The 15190-nt window shown below is 39.7% G+C and overlaps 1 protein-coding gene across 29 annotated transcripts in view; it reads left to right on the top strand.

The window, feature by feature from the left end:
- Window positions 1-15190, top strand: part of EPB41L3 (erythrocyte membrane protein band 4.1 like 3) — a 142130-nt gene that overhangs the window by 104637 nt on the left and 22303 nt on the right. For 24 of the 29 annotated variants that reach the window (XM_074899161.1, XM_074899155.1, XM_074899152.1 and 21 more), the window contains exons 6-12: window positions 2295-2370; window positions 3826-4044; window positions 4365-4452; window positions 8042-8194; window positions 10215-10312; window positions 11638-11813; window positions 13961-14181. In XM_074899161.1, the coding sequence (XP_074755262.1) occupies window positions 2295-2370; window positions 3826-4044; window positions 4365-4452; window positions 8042-8194; window positions 10215-10312; window positions 11638-11813; window positions 13961-14181 (1031 nt within the window). The remainder of the gene's footprint in view (window positions 1-2294; window positions 2371-3825; window positions 4045-4364; window positions 4453-8041; window positions 8195-10214; window positions 10313-11637; window positions 11814-13960; window positions 14182-15190) is intronic. The other 5 variants (XM_074899157.1, XM_074899174.1, XM_074899176.1 and 2 more) reach the window with 1 other exon arrangement.

Here is a 15190-nt window from a genome sequence, read left to right as displayed (position 1 = left end):
ATTTAGACTGGCTGGAAAACTTCCCCACTTACTGTGAGCAACCACATCTTTCCACCAGTATTATCTTCATTAAAACCAAGTAATCTGCAAGAAAATTAATTAAAATCTGCCTCTGATTTCTTGAGAAGATGAATCTGGAGAGGAAGGTGCTATAGACCTCAATGGGTCAGGTTACACTGATGGTCAGTGCAAGTAAAGCAGCTCAGCTCCACACCACTGATTTGAATTGCATTTAATATGTGCCTGAGCTGTGAGATAGACCATGAAAGGTTGTGACAGCAAGACGATAACCAGGGAAGGAGTCTCATCCTGGACTTGACACAGGGGACAGTTGTATTTGCAGAAGATGACAGCAATCATTTGCTTGCTCTGTACAATTCACCCCAGAAGTTTGGAACAGGACCACGTGGAAAAGTAGGGCTGTTACCCATGACACTTTCCAAAACACATGTATATAATCCTGCTAAATGCTGGTTGAGTTGTATAACACTTAGATATCTGTGTTTTCATTGCAGACCATAGGGATTTCATCCCAGTGGTTGAGAAATGAGAGTGTCACTGTGTGTGCAGCCCCTGGTTTGCACACCATTAGTTATAACCTGCTAACTTGCACAGTGTTAGGTTTATTTAAACCCTTGCAAGTGAGAGGTGAAGGCCTCTTACTCTGGTATTTTAACCATCCATGCTATATCACAGGTCTGATTCATTCTGTGTGTGCTAGAGGAATACAGTTTCGGGTCATGGCCCCTTCCCTCTGTTGTGGGGCCAGCTGTCACCCACAGGCTTTGCTCCCACCTCAGGGCTGGTCCACTCCCCAGTGAACATGTGCCCTGTCCTTGCTGCTCAGCCAAGTCTTCCTTCTACCGGCTTTTATGGTTCCTAAAATCAAGGAGCTGAAAAGTCTCACTGAGCTGAAGTCCTGATTGTAAATGTCAGAAGTCTTCTCACACATTGAGCCTGTTTTCTTGGGTGTGTGGATGTGCAAAGGAGATGTGGCTTTGCACGGGATGAAATTTCCTTGTCCTAAATAAATACTCCCAAACACCCAATTAGGACAACCATACAGCATTTCCAGGCAAGCAGATCTGTCCCCCATATAAGCTATCTTACCAGAGAGTGTTCCAGATAGACCTTCAAACTCCATACTCTTTAGGAGGTGCCTGGACACAAGGTGTCTCTGATTTGAAGATCATGGGAAAGCCCTACCCTGTCATGTTTTTCACAGTGTTCACAAGTACTTCCTTATTACACAGCCAATACAGACTTTTCAAGAGAGATCTGTTTATTTCTAGTTAGATTTGTACTTTGACATCAGTGTGTTTCAGAAAACAAAAGTGTCATTACTTTGGCTTTGGTTTCTTGACTTACAGACCTAGAGAAATACTGTAATTTATGCGATAGAAGAGGTATATCCCACAACAGAGGCCTTGGTGAAAAGTCTTGTTACTGAAAAACCACTGTGTTGCTTGTAAGAACACTGTGGTTTGGGATTTTGTTACTGCTTTTTATTTGCATTCAAGACATGAACAAGTATAACCTGTCCCTTTTTTCAGAAATATTTACATATTGTGTTCAACTCTTCTTTTTAGTCTTGATACTCTTTCTTTACAACATTTAAAGCTGACGTTTAAAAGAAAACAATCCCAAACTGGTGACACAAACCACTGTTGTTCCCCTTAGTCACCTAAACTTACTGAAATAACTAAACAAGAATTCCCCAGTGTTATGTACTGTTTTTCAGTCATGCTCTCTGTGTTTGTCCTTGCAGTTTTGTCTGCACAATAATTTATGTCTGCTGGCGGCAGGGGCTATGTGCTGAGGCAGCACCCTGAGAGGATGCTGTTATCTGGTTTGGGCAGCCGGACCTCAGCACATCACCCCGCTCCAGATCCCATTTGTACTCTGGCTGGCGGTGTTATCAGCACCTCTGTGTTCTCAGTTACTGGTTTTTAAAGCTTGTATAGGTTGTGTTTTCACATGGTTATTTCAAGTAAACTTTTTTTTCAGACAGAGGTGTTTTTAAGTGTTAGAAATAAATCACTGCTCCCTTAGGGTCTTTGTTTCAGTGGAAATCTTACTAAATAAGAAAAGAGCTGTAAAATCTGATCTGATACTGTAATTGTGAGAGTGAAAGGTAGTATCTTCAGAATGATGTATGAGAAAAAGATACTGCATCCTGTTCTTATGAATTGCTTGACTGGGGTATTTTTAAGTCTGCTGGTAATCAAACAGCATGAGCATCTCCGTTGTTTGCACTTCCAGTGTACTTCCAGTAAATCTGTGTTCTTTTCCAGGTGGTGCTTGGCAGTTTGCATTTAATGTGAAGTTCTACCCTCCAGACCCTGCCCAGCTATCTGAAGATATTACCAGGTGTTTAAAACATTAAATACCTTTCTAGAAGGGGCTTAAAAGCTGTTCATAGTAGTGCTTACACTGTTAATTATCCAAGAAAAGGAATGTTTTGTATTCCCTCTGGCTTCCTTATGAGCTTATGGAAAATATGCGATGCTTTGGCAGAAAAGACACTATGAACAGTGTCTGTCCTTTGAGCTAAGAAGACTCTGTATAATTTAACCCTAAACCCCACCTTTTCCAATATATATATTCCTGAGAGTTGGTCTTCGTTTTCACAAAGATGCCCATTTTTCCTAGTGCTAACAAGTTGTTATTGTAAATAAGGTCATAACTATGAAAGAAAAAAAATGAAATGAGAATAAGCATGTGTGTAAATTTTGTATGTCCTTTGACGAGGTAAGCAATTGATGTGCATGATATAGGGAATATGGTGGTAACGAATAGCTGTTCCCTGTTGTTCGAGTCACTTAACCCTGCAATCCACACCTCTGCTCTCTGGTTTTGTATTCAGTATGCGACCACAACCAAAAAAAAAAAAAAAAAAAATCCTCACCTGTTTTCCTTCTTGGTATAAAGCAGGAAAACTTCTGAACCATAATGAGTTTTGTGCCATCAGCAAACCATTCCCTAGCCTATTACAGTATTATGCAACCTGTGGATATTTTTAACTTCCGTTGCTTTGTGCACTACTTGTTGCTTTTAAGCTAGTATAAAGCCTTTGGCTTAGATCAGAGATCCCCCATGCTAGGCACTGTGCAAAAAGACAGTGTGTCAAGAGTTCACACTTAACTGAAGTCTTCCAGAAGAAAGGATTGCTTTTTTCTTCGTCACCCTCAAATTTCCCTTGGGAACTCCATGCCTTCACCACCAAGCCAAAGCTCTTCACTTTCTTTCTTTCTTCTATCTGGTGATCGCTTGCACTGCTTCTCACCATGGTTTTAACAGCATTTACGGTTTAAATGTATTTTGAGAAAGCTCAACAGTTTGCTAAAGAGACAACTTAAGGTTTTTGAATAGCTTGGAGTTTAGCTACCCTTTAATGAACAGTATTTGGGGGTTTAAATTATTTTTAAAGAAAAGAATTATTAGGTAGCTATATATCTTGGTGTTTTATGATAGAAACCTTGTATGTTTGATGGGTAATTCTCCATCTAGGACACTAAACAAAGTAATAACCTATTTTACTGAGAGATCTCCATGCTGCTTTATAAAGATAAATTAGGCATTGCTACCCATAAGTTAGGCAAGGTTGTTTTTGGCATTGCTACCCATAAGTTAGGCAAGGTTGTTTTTGTTTTTTTTTTTCCCCAAATTATTGCTAACCTTATTAATGCCTGAAAAACTTTGGGCTTGGGAGTTTGTCTACAAATTAGTAGAGGAACCGAGGCCTCTTTCTGGCACTTGGACGGTGCTCTTTTGGGGGCAGCATTGGAGGAGCACTTTCTAAGCCACCTTGGTGCTCCCTTGCAGATACTACCTCTGCTTGCAGCTGAGAGATGACATTGTGTCGGGTCGGCTGCCCTGCTCGTTCGTCACGCTGGCCCTGCTGGGCTCCTATACTGTGCAGTCGGAGCTCGGTGACTACGACCCCGATGAGTACGGCAGTGACTACATCAGCGAATTCCGCTTTGCACCGAATCACACTAAAGAGTTGGAGGATAAAGTGATCGAGCTGCACAAGAGCCACAGGTAGGTAGAGGGCATCAGTATGGGCTCTAGCCTGCCTTCAAGTACCATCCTGGTGCATCAGAAAATGTTAAAATCTGCTGCAGTGTACTTAATAAGAATATTTTTCGGACAAAACTCTTCTTCCTGTCTTCAGTTAGAGAAGAGCTTTGCAGCATGAAAAATAACGGGATCTGCGCCAGAGCTTTGGCTCTGCTAGGCACCCAGCTACCTAAGGGGTATGGCTATAGTTCTGAGAGGCTGAAAATGTTTTCCAGCTGCCTCATTTTTTATCAGATTCCGTTTTCTTAACATTGATGCTAGAATTGATTGCTTTTCCTCAGGGGAATGACACCTGCAGAAGCTGAGATGCATTTCTTGGAGAATGCCAAAAAATTGTCAATGTATGGAGTAGATCTCCATCATGCCAAGGTGCGTACTCTAGTTCTTTCATCGGTCATCTTTCTCCTGTAGCATAGTACTTGAATCTGCATGGACTCCCTGATTTATTCTTTCCTGTTGTTTTGAGACAGGCCTTTTGTGGGATAAATCATGTGTTAACACGAGGAAAGGTGACTCATAGGATAAGCATAGATATATCTTGTAACTGTAATATAACTTAGCCTGTAGATTCAAAGATGGTGCACATCAGCCTTTCATGTTGATTAAACAACCAAATCCTTTGGGAAAATATCGAATGGATGGAATAATGAGGAAGGTTATTAGAAACTGTTCGGACAGTGATCCATTGTCATTTCATTCAGCTACATTTTCCAATTTAATAAGGCCAACTATGGTATTTAACTAGATAAGCAGATCATTTCTAATACAGCAGAGAACTTTCAAGCAATTATTTAGCTATGCTGAAAACCTAATCAGATTGATAGTAATGGGCAGACGATGGCTTGTCTCTCTCTGAAATGTGGTCATTGCTGGAAGGGCAGTAATTCTGCTGGAAACATTCTCCCATGATGAAGTAGTTCCTCTAATCATCGACAGGTTAAGTTATGAATAAAACATGGTCATTCTTACTGTGGCTTGGGAGAGCCACCTACCAGCCTCATGTTGATTGTCTGTTTTTTGTGGTTTGTTGGTTGTTTTTTTTTCCAAATAAATAATTACTATTTTTTTTTTCTTCACTCTTCAAAGTAACGCTAATGGATTTTAACATCTTTGAGGTTAGCAAGCATCCCTGGCAAATGAGTGCTGAACAAAGAATCCTGAGCTGTGGAGAGCACTGAATTTTCTGTAAAGGTCAAATTATTGTGAGCCTGTTTTTGTGCTGCAGCAGATCCTTTCAAGAACCAAGATAAATTTGCAGCTCAGATCTTGAAAGGGCCTGCAACCATGTCCCTGGGGCATTTCGTAGGAATTGTGCATGTGTGTTACAGAATTCAAGGCAATCTTTTGTGTTCTGTGAATTGCCTTCACTGAAAATGAAAAATCTGGGTATGGCTCAACGGGCAGCACTCTTCCAGGAGGCATGCCGCTGCCTTCCCTGTGTCTTGCAGATAGGCACAAAATCTTGAGGCGCATTTGGAGCAGAGATAGAAATGGATTGTCGAATGTCACACAGTATCTTTTTTCCAACATCGATTGTCCAACACAAAGAAATGTGCAAAACAACAACAAAATTAGTTCCTGTTCTAAATATGTTACAGGCTTTGTTACTGGAAATTTAACATAGCATAGCATTAAAGCCTGAGTATTTTTTTCAGAATATTGGAGAAAGGCTGTGGAATTTAAGATAGGATATCCTGAGATAACCATTTTATTTTTTTTCTAATAAATACCAGTATCTAGTTTTACTCTTCTGGTCTTCATATGGACGGACTCAGAGCAAGAGAAGTTGGTAGACCACCCGATCTCACTCTAAAATTATGTTCTTAATTTAAAAAGCTGCAGTGGTAACGGAATTGGGTCTGTCTGTGTGTTAAGAAACCCAACAGTAATCTTAGAAACTGAGCTGAAGGTGGGAAAAGTAGACTTTGTGTGAGAAGTAATGTTTAATTTTAATTAGGTCTGCCAGTGAGATCTGGTGGTATCAGGCTAGGGGACAAGTATCTCTGTGGATGCCTTTTTGAAGTCACACCCTGGCAGATGTCTCTATGTAAATGTCAATTCATTAAGGCTGTGCCAGTATCTTAGGTCAGTATTGAACAGATGCTGGACTCACCAGCTGCTGTTAAAACTAGTTCTCAATTATCCAACACAAGGCTACAATAAAAAATGTGTTCAGATAGACAGATTTGTCCTCTGGGCTGTCACTATTCTGCTAAAGCCCTCCATTCATATGCGGAGCTGCAGGGATGTGCAGCTCAGCATCTTGTGCCTTGGACATTACAGCTGACAGTTTTCTGTTCCGTGCAACCACATCACTCCTGAAAAAAGTCAAATTATTTTATTCAGGTTTCATTTTACACCACTAGTATCACACTGAAAAGCAATCTCTGACACCGACAAGTAACAGAAGCCTTCAATGGACTTAGATCTGCTGCAAAGGTGGGAGTGAGGGAAGAACACATTTCTCAACAAGTTTTTGAGAATGTATTATCAAAAGAAGGAGCCCCTTGCACCTGCAGCTATGTGCTGTATGTGAGCACATGTGCGTTTCAGGCATTTGCCAGGCAGTGGGATTACTGACATTGAGACTTTCTTTTTTAGAATGTGTTCACCCTATTTAGATGTTACTTTTTTGCTTAGGAAAGTGTGTAACTGAACTCCACTGAAAAAAATTAGCTTTGTTTCTTCTGTAGTACCTGGCAGTGATGTCACACAAGAGCTTTATTTAGAAAAAAATCTACCTTTAAGTGGTGATATCATCACTGTTGAAACGTACATCCTCTGTTGGTGTGTTTTCTAACACTGGAATGACTTTGTGTTGGTGTGTTTTCTAACACTGGAATGACTTTGTGGCCCTAATTCTGTGTTCTGATTTTAAACCTTTTTTTTTTTTTCTTTTTATTTCAAGCTGTGCCATAGCCTTTTCATCATGACTGACCATGTGTGCCTTGTGTTCACCTTAAAATGTAATCAGATTTTCACTGTATGTTTAAAAGATGGCTTGTTCAGAAAACCAGAGGAAAACAATGAATTCATCTCATGACTATTAGAGGGTCACATCTTCATAGCCTCTGTTGTCAGACTTCTGTAACTTTTAAGTTATTTTAAAATAATTACTGAAAAACTCTGTGCTTTAAGGTAGATCCTTCCTTTCTCCAGTGTTAGTACTTAGGTAAATAAAAAAACAGAATTGTACAGGCTAGTGGTGATAACAAACCATCAAGATTGGTTTTAGACTATTTGAAGGCTTCTAAAGGAAAATGTGCCTTACTTAAAAAATACGTATTTATGGGTATGTTCTGATAAGACTGGCTAAATCTTTTGTAGTGCTAACAGGTCTGACGTACAGCTTCCCTGTCAAATGGGTTGTAGCACAGGCACAGTTTCACATTTTAAAAGGAATCTTTCTGGTTCAAATGCCAACCTTCTGCCTGATGGTCATCTCAAAGTGAAAATACTGAGCATAGGCACAACAGTGTTAAAGAAACTAGAAAGCCAACTGAAGCGAAGAGGAGCGAACTACAGAAGAAAAATCCATCTAAGGATTCACAAGACTTAGTTGAGGAGATGAGTGATGCCAGGAGAAGTAAATTTGTATGCTGTCTTACTTACTTTCAATCTGGTATTTATGCTAATAGCACTTTTTTATTATACTAATAAAATTTTGCTATATGGTTAATATAATTCTTTCAATAACATCTAAAACTTCCCCCTCCTTTTGGGTCTTTCTAAAATAATAAGAAAACATTTGCTACACTCAGTTTCTCTCACCCTGCCCAACCTTACTATTACTTGCATGAATGCAGTCAGTGAGTAGGGTAGCTCTCAGAAATCAGGTCACTACAGCTGATACATTAAAAAGATGAAGCTCAGATAGAAACACAGTGTACAAGAATCTGTAGTACTGGAGGGTGTAAGGAGAGCAATATTAAACAAAGTGTATTGCTTGCTTTTCCAGGATTCTGAGGGAGTGGAAATCATGCTAGGAGTTTGTGCAAGTGGTCTTTTAATATATCGAGACAGACTCAGAATAAACAGATTTGCCTGGCCAAAGGTTCTGAAAATTTCCTACAAGAGGAACAACTTCTACATCAAAATCCGACCAGGGGAGGTAAGGGCATCCTGACACTTTAGTGAATGAACCTTTTCAGAAAACCCACGTTCTCATTGATTTGTTGACTTGTTGTGTCTTGCAAGCCTTTAAAATTCTTCTCCATTAATCTGTGCTGATTTTCTTAAGAAAGATTAGATAAATACTTCATTTAAAATATGGGTAAAATCTGCTGTGTTGTTTTTCTGTTTACATCGATGAACTAACATAAAGACAAAATATGGCCATCTGCATATAAAAAGCTCATCCGTATTATGAATACTTTGGGAATTTAAGTAACATATTGCTTATTCATGGAGTGCTTGTTATCCACCATTGTGTTGTATATTAAATTAGTGTCTATTCATCTTACCCGCTACGAGTTGTAACAGGCCATACCAAATTTTCTAAGTATATCAAGCTAGTACATTTGGACTCAGAGCAGAAACACAGACACTGGTAAAAACTGAGACAAGCATCCATCATTCAGCATTTTTGGTAGCTACTACACGCATTAGCCCTCCCAGGTCCACAGGAGCTCATGTTCTGGCTCCGGAGAAGGTGATGTGAAATCTCGTACAGTGAGTGCCCTCTCGTGGCTCAGCTGGATGCGTAGCAGATGCCTGCCTCATGGGTTGAGCATGCACTAACCCAGAAATAGGATGATAAGTCTTAGGAAAAATCCCAGAAGGAGTTCAAGGTCATCACAGGCAAAGGAGTGTCTCCATTTTAAGTGCTGGTACAATAATAGGTCTGTGATAGGATGAAAAAACCCATATCCATTTTATAGGGTACAGCAGGACAGAAACCACCTGGATGAGGACTGGAATTCTCCCTTAATGCAGTATGGCAGTTGGGAGTACCCAGCCAGTATCTCCAGCACTGACTTCATAAATCAGCTGGGAAATCTGTTAGGGCCTCTCATCAGTCCCAGGGCCTGAGCCCTTTTTAGAGACCTAAACCAAAATCCATAAAGCTACAGCTCCTGCCTCTCAGTAGAAACTGTTTTAGTAACCAACTTCTCAGTCTTGAGCTTGATTTAAAAAACAAAACAAAACAAACAAGCAGACAAAAACAAAAAGCCGCTGATGTTCCCAGTGCCTGCACTGAAACTTTTCACCGCTGAAGCCCTGTTGAGCTCTGCTGGTCTTGGTATGTAGCATCCTGTGACCAGGTCATAGTTCCTTATGCAAAATAATCAGTGCAGTCTCTTTCCAAATGACATCTAATGATAATGTGATTCACCGTCCTGTGTGTCACTTATATCATCTTTTTTGTTTTGCTGCTTCCTGCCCTGCTTCTCTCTGTCAGATGCCAGTAGGGATCCGGGCTTCCTTGCAAGTGCCCTTCTGCCTACCTTTCCCTGATCACAGCAACACTATTTCACCTACTCAGCTATCTGCAGGTAGCCATCAATACGTTACAGCAGTTGTAGCTGGCACAGATTTTGCATCTGGAATATATAAGTCTGCAGCATGACCTAGAAAGGTCTCTTAGTATCCCCAGCTGACTCTCTCCAATTGCCTGTCTTTTCCTTATCCTCACCAGGAGATAAATTAACTAAACTGTGATTTGCAAACTGTAGTTCTTTCACTGTAAATCTCCTTAACCTAAGGCTGTGTGATCAGGCCCTGGGGACTATTGCTACCCCAGGCTATTATCAGGCTTCCCACTGTTGTTTAACCTGGTGAAGTTAAAACAACAGGGTTAAAACACTTAAATTATGTTTTTCTCAGAAGTCTTAACTGGTCTCTTTGTTACTATAGGACATAGACCATGACTGTCACCATCAAATCCCTCTTGCTTGTTATCTGGGTTTCCCCAAAAAAAGATCCTCAGAAGTTGCCAGTGATCATCACTCACCACTTCCTTCCCAGACATAGTCTGCAGAATATGTATATATGTGGTTATATACTTGAGCATATACATTCACTCTTGGACTGAGATGATACAGACAGAGGAGATGAAGATGAACCTGTGTACACTGTCTAAAAATAGATGCACAGCATCAAATACATACTTTTTCTTTTTTCCTACCTAGTTTGAGCAGTTTGAAAGCACTATTGGATTTAAGTTGCCAAATCATCGAGCTGCAAAGCGCTTATGGAAAGTGTGTGTTGAGCACCACACATTTTTCAGGTATGTGGATTTCTTTTCCTTAAAGTGTGATAAAAAACGCAACAGAAAAGCCCAATTCTGTCAGCAGAGACAAAACCCTTAAAATCAAATTGTCTTTTTGATCACAAGATATCTGAGTAGACAAGGGAAGGTTATTGCTTCTTCAGAATTTGAAATGTTTCACCCACATTATTCATACTATTTCAGATAGATACTGAATGTTTAAAACCACCATATGGTCCCAATTAATCGTTGTGCTTTATCTGTGCCATGATATTATCAGCTGCTATAATTAAAGAGGCGAAGGACTCTGCTGCACTTCTGTACATACACTTGTATAAGGAGAACAACTTAAAATGGAAAGTTACTGTGGGATGTGGGTAAGAGTTTAAAAAAAAAAAAAAGAGATATTTATTTAATGACATATGAAAATACAGACAGTAGTCAGTGGTGATATTTTTCGGTCATCCCAGAATACCCAATCCACAGCAGTAATTTTTGTACTACTGAGGCATTTTGCAGCTATGTTCTTGACATCTAAGACGACCTGAGAAAAGTTTGGGGTAGTGGAATAAATGCTGTAATTAGTTTGTGTTGATAGCCAGCAAGGAGATACTTAACAGTGGAAACCCAAAAGAGTGAGACTTTCAGTGGCATGAAGGGGTGGCCAGCATTAAAAACCCTTCTAATGATGTTTGGGAGGATTGAAGAATTTCTCTCCTTTCTTAAAACTGTTGGGTCAGGCTATCTGTACTTAGCAGCAAAAGATCTAAGAATAAATTGAGTGTGCATTTTTTGAGTGTTTTCTGATTTTTTTAAAATAAAAAATCAATGTCTAAAGCATAAAGCAGGAGAATGACTTTTTCAGCAAACTCTCATAGCCAAATTACAGACAATGGGAAGATTCTAACCTGAAAAATGTCTGCATCCCTATGAGTCAATACTGCCTGACATTCACTGGAAGTCTGTTCTGGCCCTGTGCATAGCAGCACCATGTTAAATTTGAAGTATAAGAGATATATCTGTATTTCAGTCCTGATCAGAGTCCCTGATACAAGGAACACCTTGTTTTTAGTTTTGGTGATTAAAAATAATAAATCTGATTTTCAAGCAGTAAGAGACTGAGTGATCCTTTCCCATTAGGAAGAACTCAACTCTTCAAATGCATTAGCTAAGCGTTTTTCTCATGCTATAATGAGGGGCATCCTTTGATTCCCTTTAAACTAGAGACCCCTGAGGCACAGGTTACGATGGAGAGTGATACCAAACAGTCATCTCTCTGCAGAAATAGTGGACTGATTTTTGGAGGAAGGGGAGTAACGGATGCACTGCTTGGTGTGTTTTAGGCTCCTGCTGCCAGAAGCACCTCCAAAGAAGTTCCTCACACTGGGCTCCAAGTTTCGCTACAGCGGCCGGACACAGGCCCAGACGAGGAGAGCCAGCGCCCTCATAGACCGTCCTGCACCTTACTTTGAGCGGTCTTCTAGTAAACGTTACACTATGTCTCGCAGTTTAGATGGGGGTAAGGTCCTCTCAGTTGGCTTTGTCAGAAGTTATCATCACGGTGGTCACTGCTTTAGATTAGGTATAATAAACCCCTTGTCGTCTCATCTCCTTGAGCTTCAGCTGAGCGGAAGTTGTGAGTACTTGCACGTTCACTGCAGGGGTAGAAGAGGGTGCAGAGAAATACTGTGCTGAATGTACTGCTGCAGTCCTTACAGAGTGTTTGTCTGGAAGGGGTCCTTGGAAGCCCACTCCTCTTGGAGGCTCTCTCCTCAGCCTCACACCTGCAAAGCACTTCCCTGCTTTGGGAAAGGACAGGGCGCCTGGACCTGCCAGCCTGGACCTGCCTGCCCAAGCAAGTCGGGCTTCAACACTTTTTCAGGGTTCGCATGAGTAACTGTTTGGGTTTAATTTAGCTTTTTTGTAGGTTTTGCATTTAAGTATATGTTACAATTCATAGATTAATTATTTCCCTTGATTGAGTAATAACACTTGCTTCCTATTACCTCGTGTCCTAGTCAGATGAGCTTTCTTAACAGGCTTTTTCCATACATTACTTATGAAGGTGTGAGATGGAGAGTAACATGTGCAGGTTAATAGTACGTCCTTCCTCCTCCTCTCCTTTCTCTGTGGTTTGTGGAGGTCACAGTTCTGCTGCTCCCTTAGGTTAAACCAGCGTGTGATTCAGTCTCAGCTACTTCATCAGCTGTTACTGTTTTCAGCTGTTGAGTAAAAAGAGGTTTTCATTTATTTTTGTAGAAAAAAAGGACTGAGGCTAAATTCAGAATTGCTATGGCTTAAAAAAAGAAAAAAAAAACAACCAAAAAAAAGGTGAATTCTCCTGCAGAATATCACAAATTAATTGCAGTGAATATAGATGAAGGTGGGGAAAGGGAGAAGCTTTGATTTAAAAGTACTAGTGACAAGCCTTCTTTTCTCCCCTTAAAGGTGCTGCTTGTCATTAATTATTTTGGAATCTTCTAATTCTGATGTGCTTCTTGCTCGTTACCAAGCAACTGGTGACCTGATTGCTGTGCATGTGTCTCAAAGCAGAAATTATCCTTCTGCGTTATTTTGTTTGTAACGTCTGAACAAGATGTCTCCCTCTACTCCCTTCGCTCTCTCCTACCTCCCGAGCTCATTCCCAAGAGACAAGATATCTGAAACGCTTTTCCCCAGCATTTGTTAGACTCCGCAGGTTTTTATGATGTTAATTTGCGTAAGTGCAAATGGGGAAAAGAGGTTTTTTAATCGGTGCTTATGATTTCTTCACTAACATCGTTACTGTAACACAAACGTGGCTGTAACATTCTGCATCATGATTACACTGTGATCCTGGCCCTGTCATTTGTTACAGATGCAAGTAACTTCATAAATTTGAATAGTCCTGTTGACTTAGAAATTAGTTACACAGTAGTCAAGAGCAGGGTCTAGGTATCTATTAGTGTTTTGATAACATTCTATCCATAAATTTACTATTTATTTCAAAATCATTTATATATATATATTTAAGTTTGCTGAATTATCGAACATTTACATCCTAAAATATTCTGGTTTGGCCCGCTGAATTGAATGCGATCACTTCCCAGAATTTTTTTTGGATAATGAGCTCACTCAACTGGCAGACTTTACTACTCAGTGATACAAAGATCCCATTTCTTGATTCTCAGATATTATACCTGTGTTACATGCATACTGTCATTTCCTGTAATGTAGCACTTCACTTACCGTGCATTTGATCTGCATTGTTATATTCTGACAGAGTTCCAAAAAAACCTCTTCCACCCCCATGGCTGATATCATAGCTGGTTCTCCTTATGTTTCCTGCCTGATAACTCTGGCAACGCATTGATTTTTTTCTGATGTTTTACTACAGTAGCGCTTTTAATGGCTTGCTAACATTTAACAACTGTGTAATGCACACATTAGCTACAGTAATGTGTGTATACACATCCATAATATATGTTTATGCATATAAAAGCTACAAGCTTTATTTCAAGTAAACAGTTTATTTAAATGTATGCACATGCTTCTGGTTTCCTGAAACATGACATAGTTGTGTTTTCAGCGATATCTGAAATGTTTTACTAACCCAGCTTTTTAATTTTATGCAGCTTCTCAGCAAAAGCTATTTCAGACTTTCCCTCTTTAAATATTTGCTTTTAGCATCAGTGAATGAAAACCATGAAATGTACATGAAGGATTCTGTGTCTGCTGCAGAGGTTGGTACTGGCCAGTACGCCACAACAAAGGGCATCTCTCAGACCAACTTGATAACCACTGTGACTCCAGAGAAAAAGGCAGAAGAAGAGAAAGATGATGAAGAGGGCAAAAAGAAAAGAGCAGAGGAAGTCACCCCGGTCTCGGCAGTACGCCATGACACCAAGGTAGAGTTTTGAGGTTTTTGTATTAAGCTGACCTATCTGGAGAGCACTCAGAAAAATGCAGAATTGTTAGGGAGGGAGGGAGGAGATAACCTAGTTCTGTGAAAGGTAACTAGAATATACACGCTTGTATGTACATGTATATATATATATGTGTCTTAAATCAATACTTTTATAGTCCTTTCACATTCCATGTGATGTTGTAGAAGTTAGTTCCTGCCTCAGACTGTTTTTAAAATCCATTTAACAGTCAGTGCGTGCTTTTTACATAGCATTCAAGGGCTTTTTAGGAAATACCCAAAAATAGCCTGACAGTGCACGTTTTGCTCCTTTGGTCTTCAGTTGTATTTTGACTTTAGTATGAGCATCGTGTTTTTCATTTTTTGACAAGGCAGCAAAATAGTTCTGTGTTCTTGTATGTAGCTCTGTGCTTTAAACTATTGTATTTTTCTCATTTACTTCTCATAATACTATGTTTCCTTGCATGTACTTCAATTAGCATTTTTCTCTATTAACTTGTGGGTAGTAATACACTTATTACAAGCTTTTTTTTCCTGGCTTACAAAAGCATTTGATTCCCTCATTTGAAGTTTTGCATTGAAGAAGACTCTTTTTGTTGATGATTCTCTGCTCAGTTGTTAAATTTGATTCATTCCTCACCATCTCAAAGCCCAGCACCACCGCATACACGTACACACATTGCTGTGCATTATAGCTACTGAGTTATTAAGATGAGGTAAATCAAACAGAGGCACAGAGGAGATACTGAATTTCAGAGATTGACAGTGGAGAGAAATAATTTAGAATCAGAAAAGATCAGGTGTAAAATATCCTGTTTCTTTTACATTGAGGAGAAGAAAACAGAATATGAAATACTGAATATAATTTAAAAATACTGATATAATTCAAAAAGCGTATTTTGGAATGCACTTGCTAAACAAGTAAGATTTTTCTCTCTTCATTTGTGAGGAAAATCCTTGATGTATACCTTTACACCCACGAAACGATCATG

This window comes from Athene noctua, chromosome 2 (assembly GCF_965140245.1).
Source record: "Athene noctua chromosome 2, bAthNoc1.hap1.1, whole genome shotgun sequence".
Lineage (NCBI taxonomy): Eukaryota > Metazoa > Chordata > Aves > Strigiformes > Strigidae > Athene > Athene noctua.
Note: the sequence above shows the minus strand (reverse complement) of the source record. Positions and strands in the feature narration are given on the sequence as shown.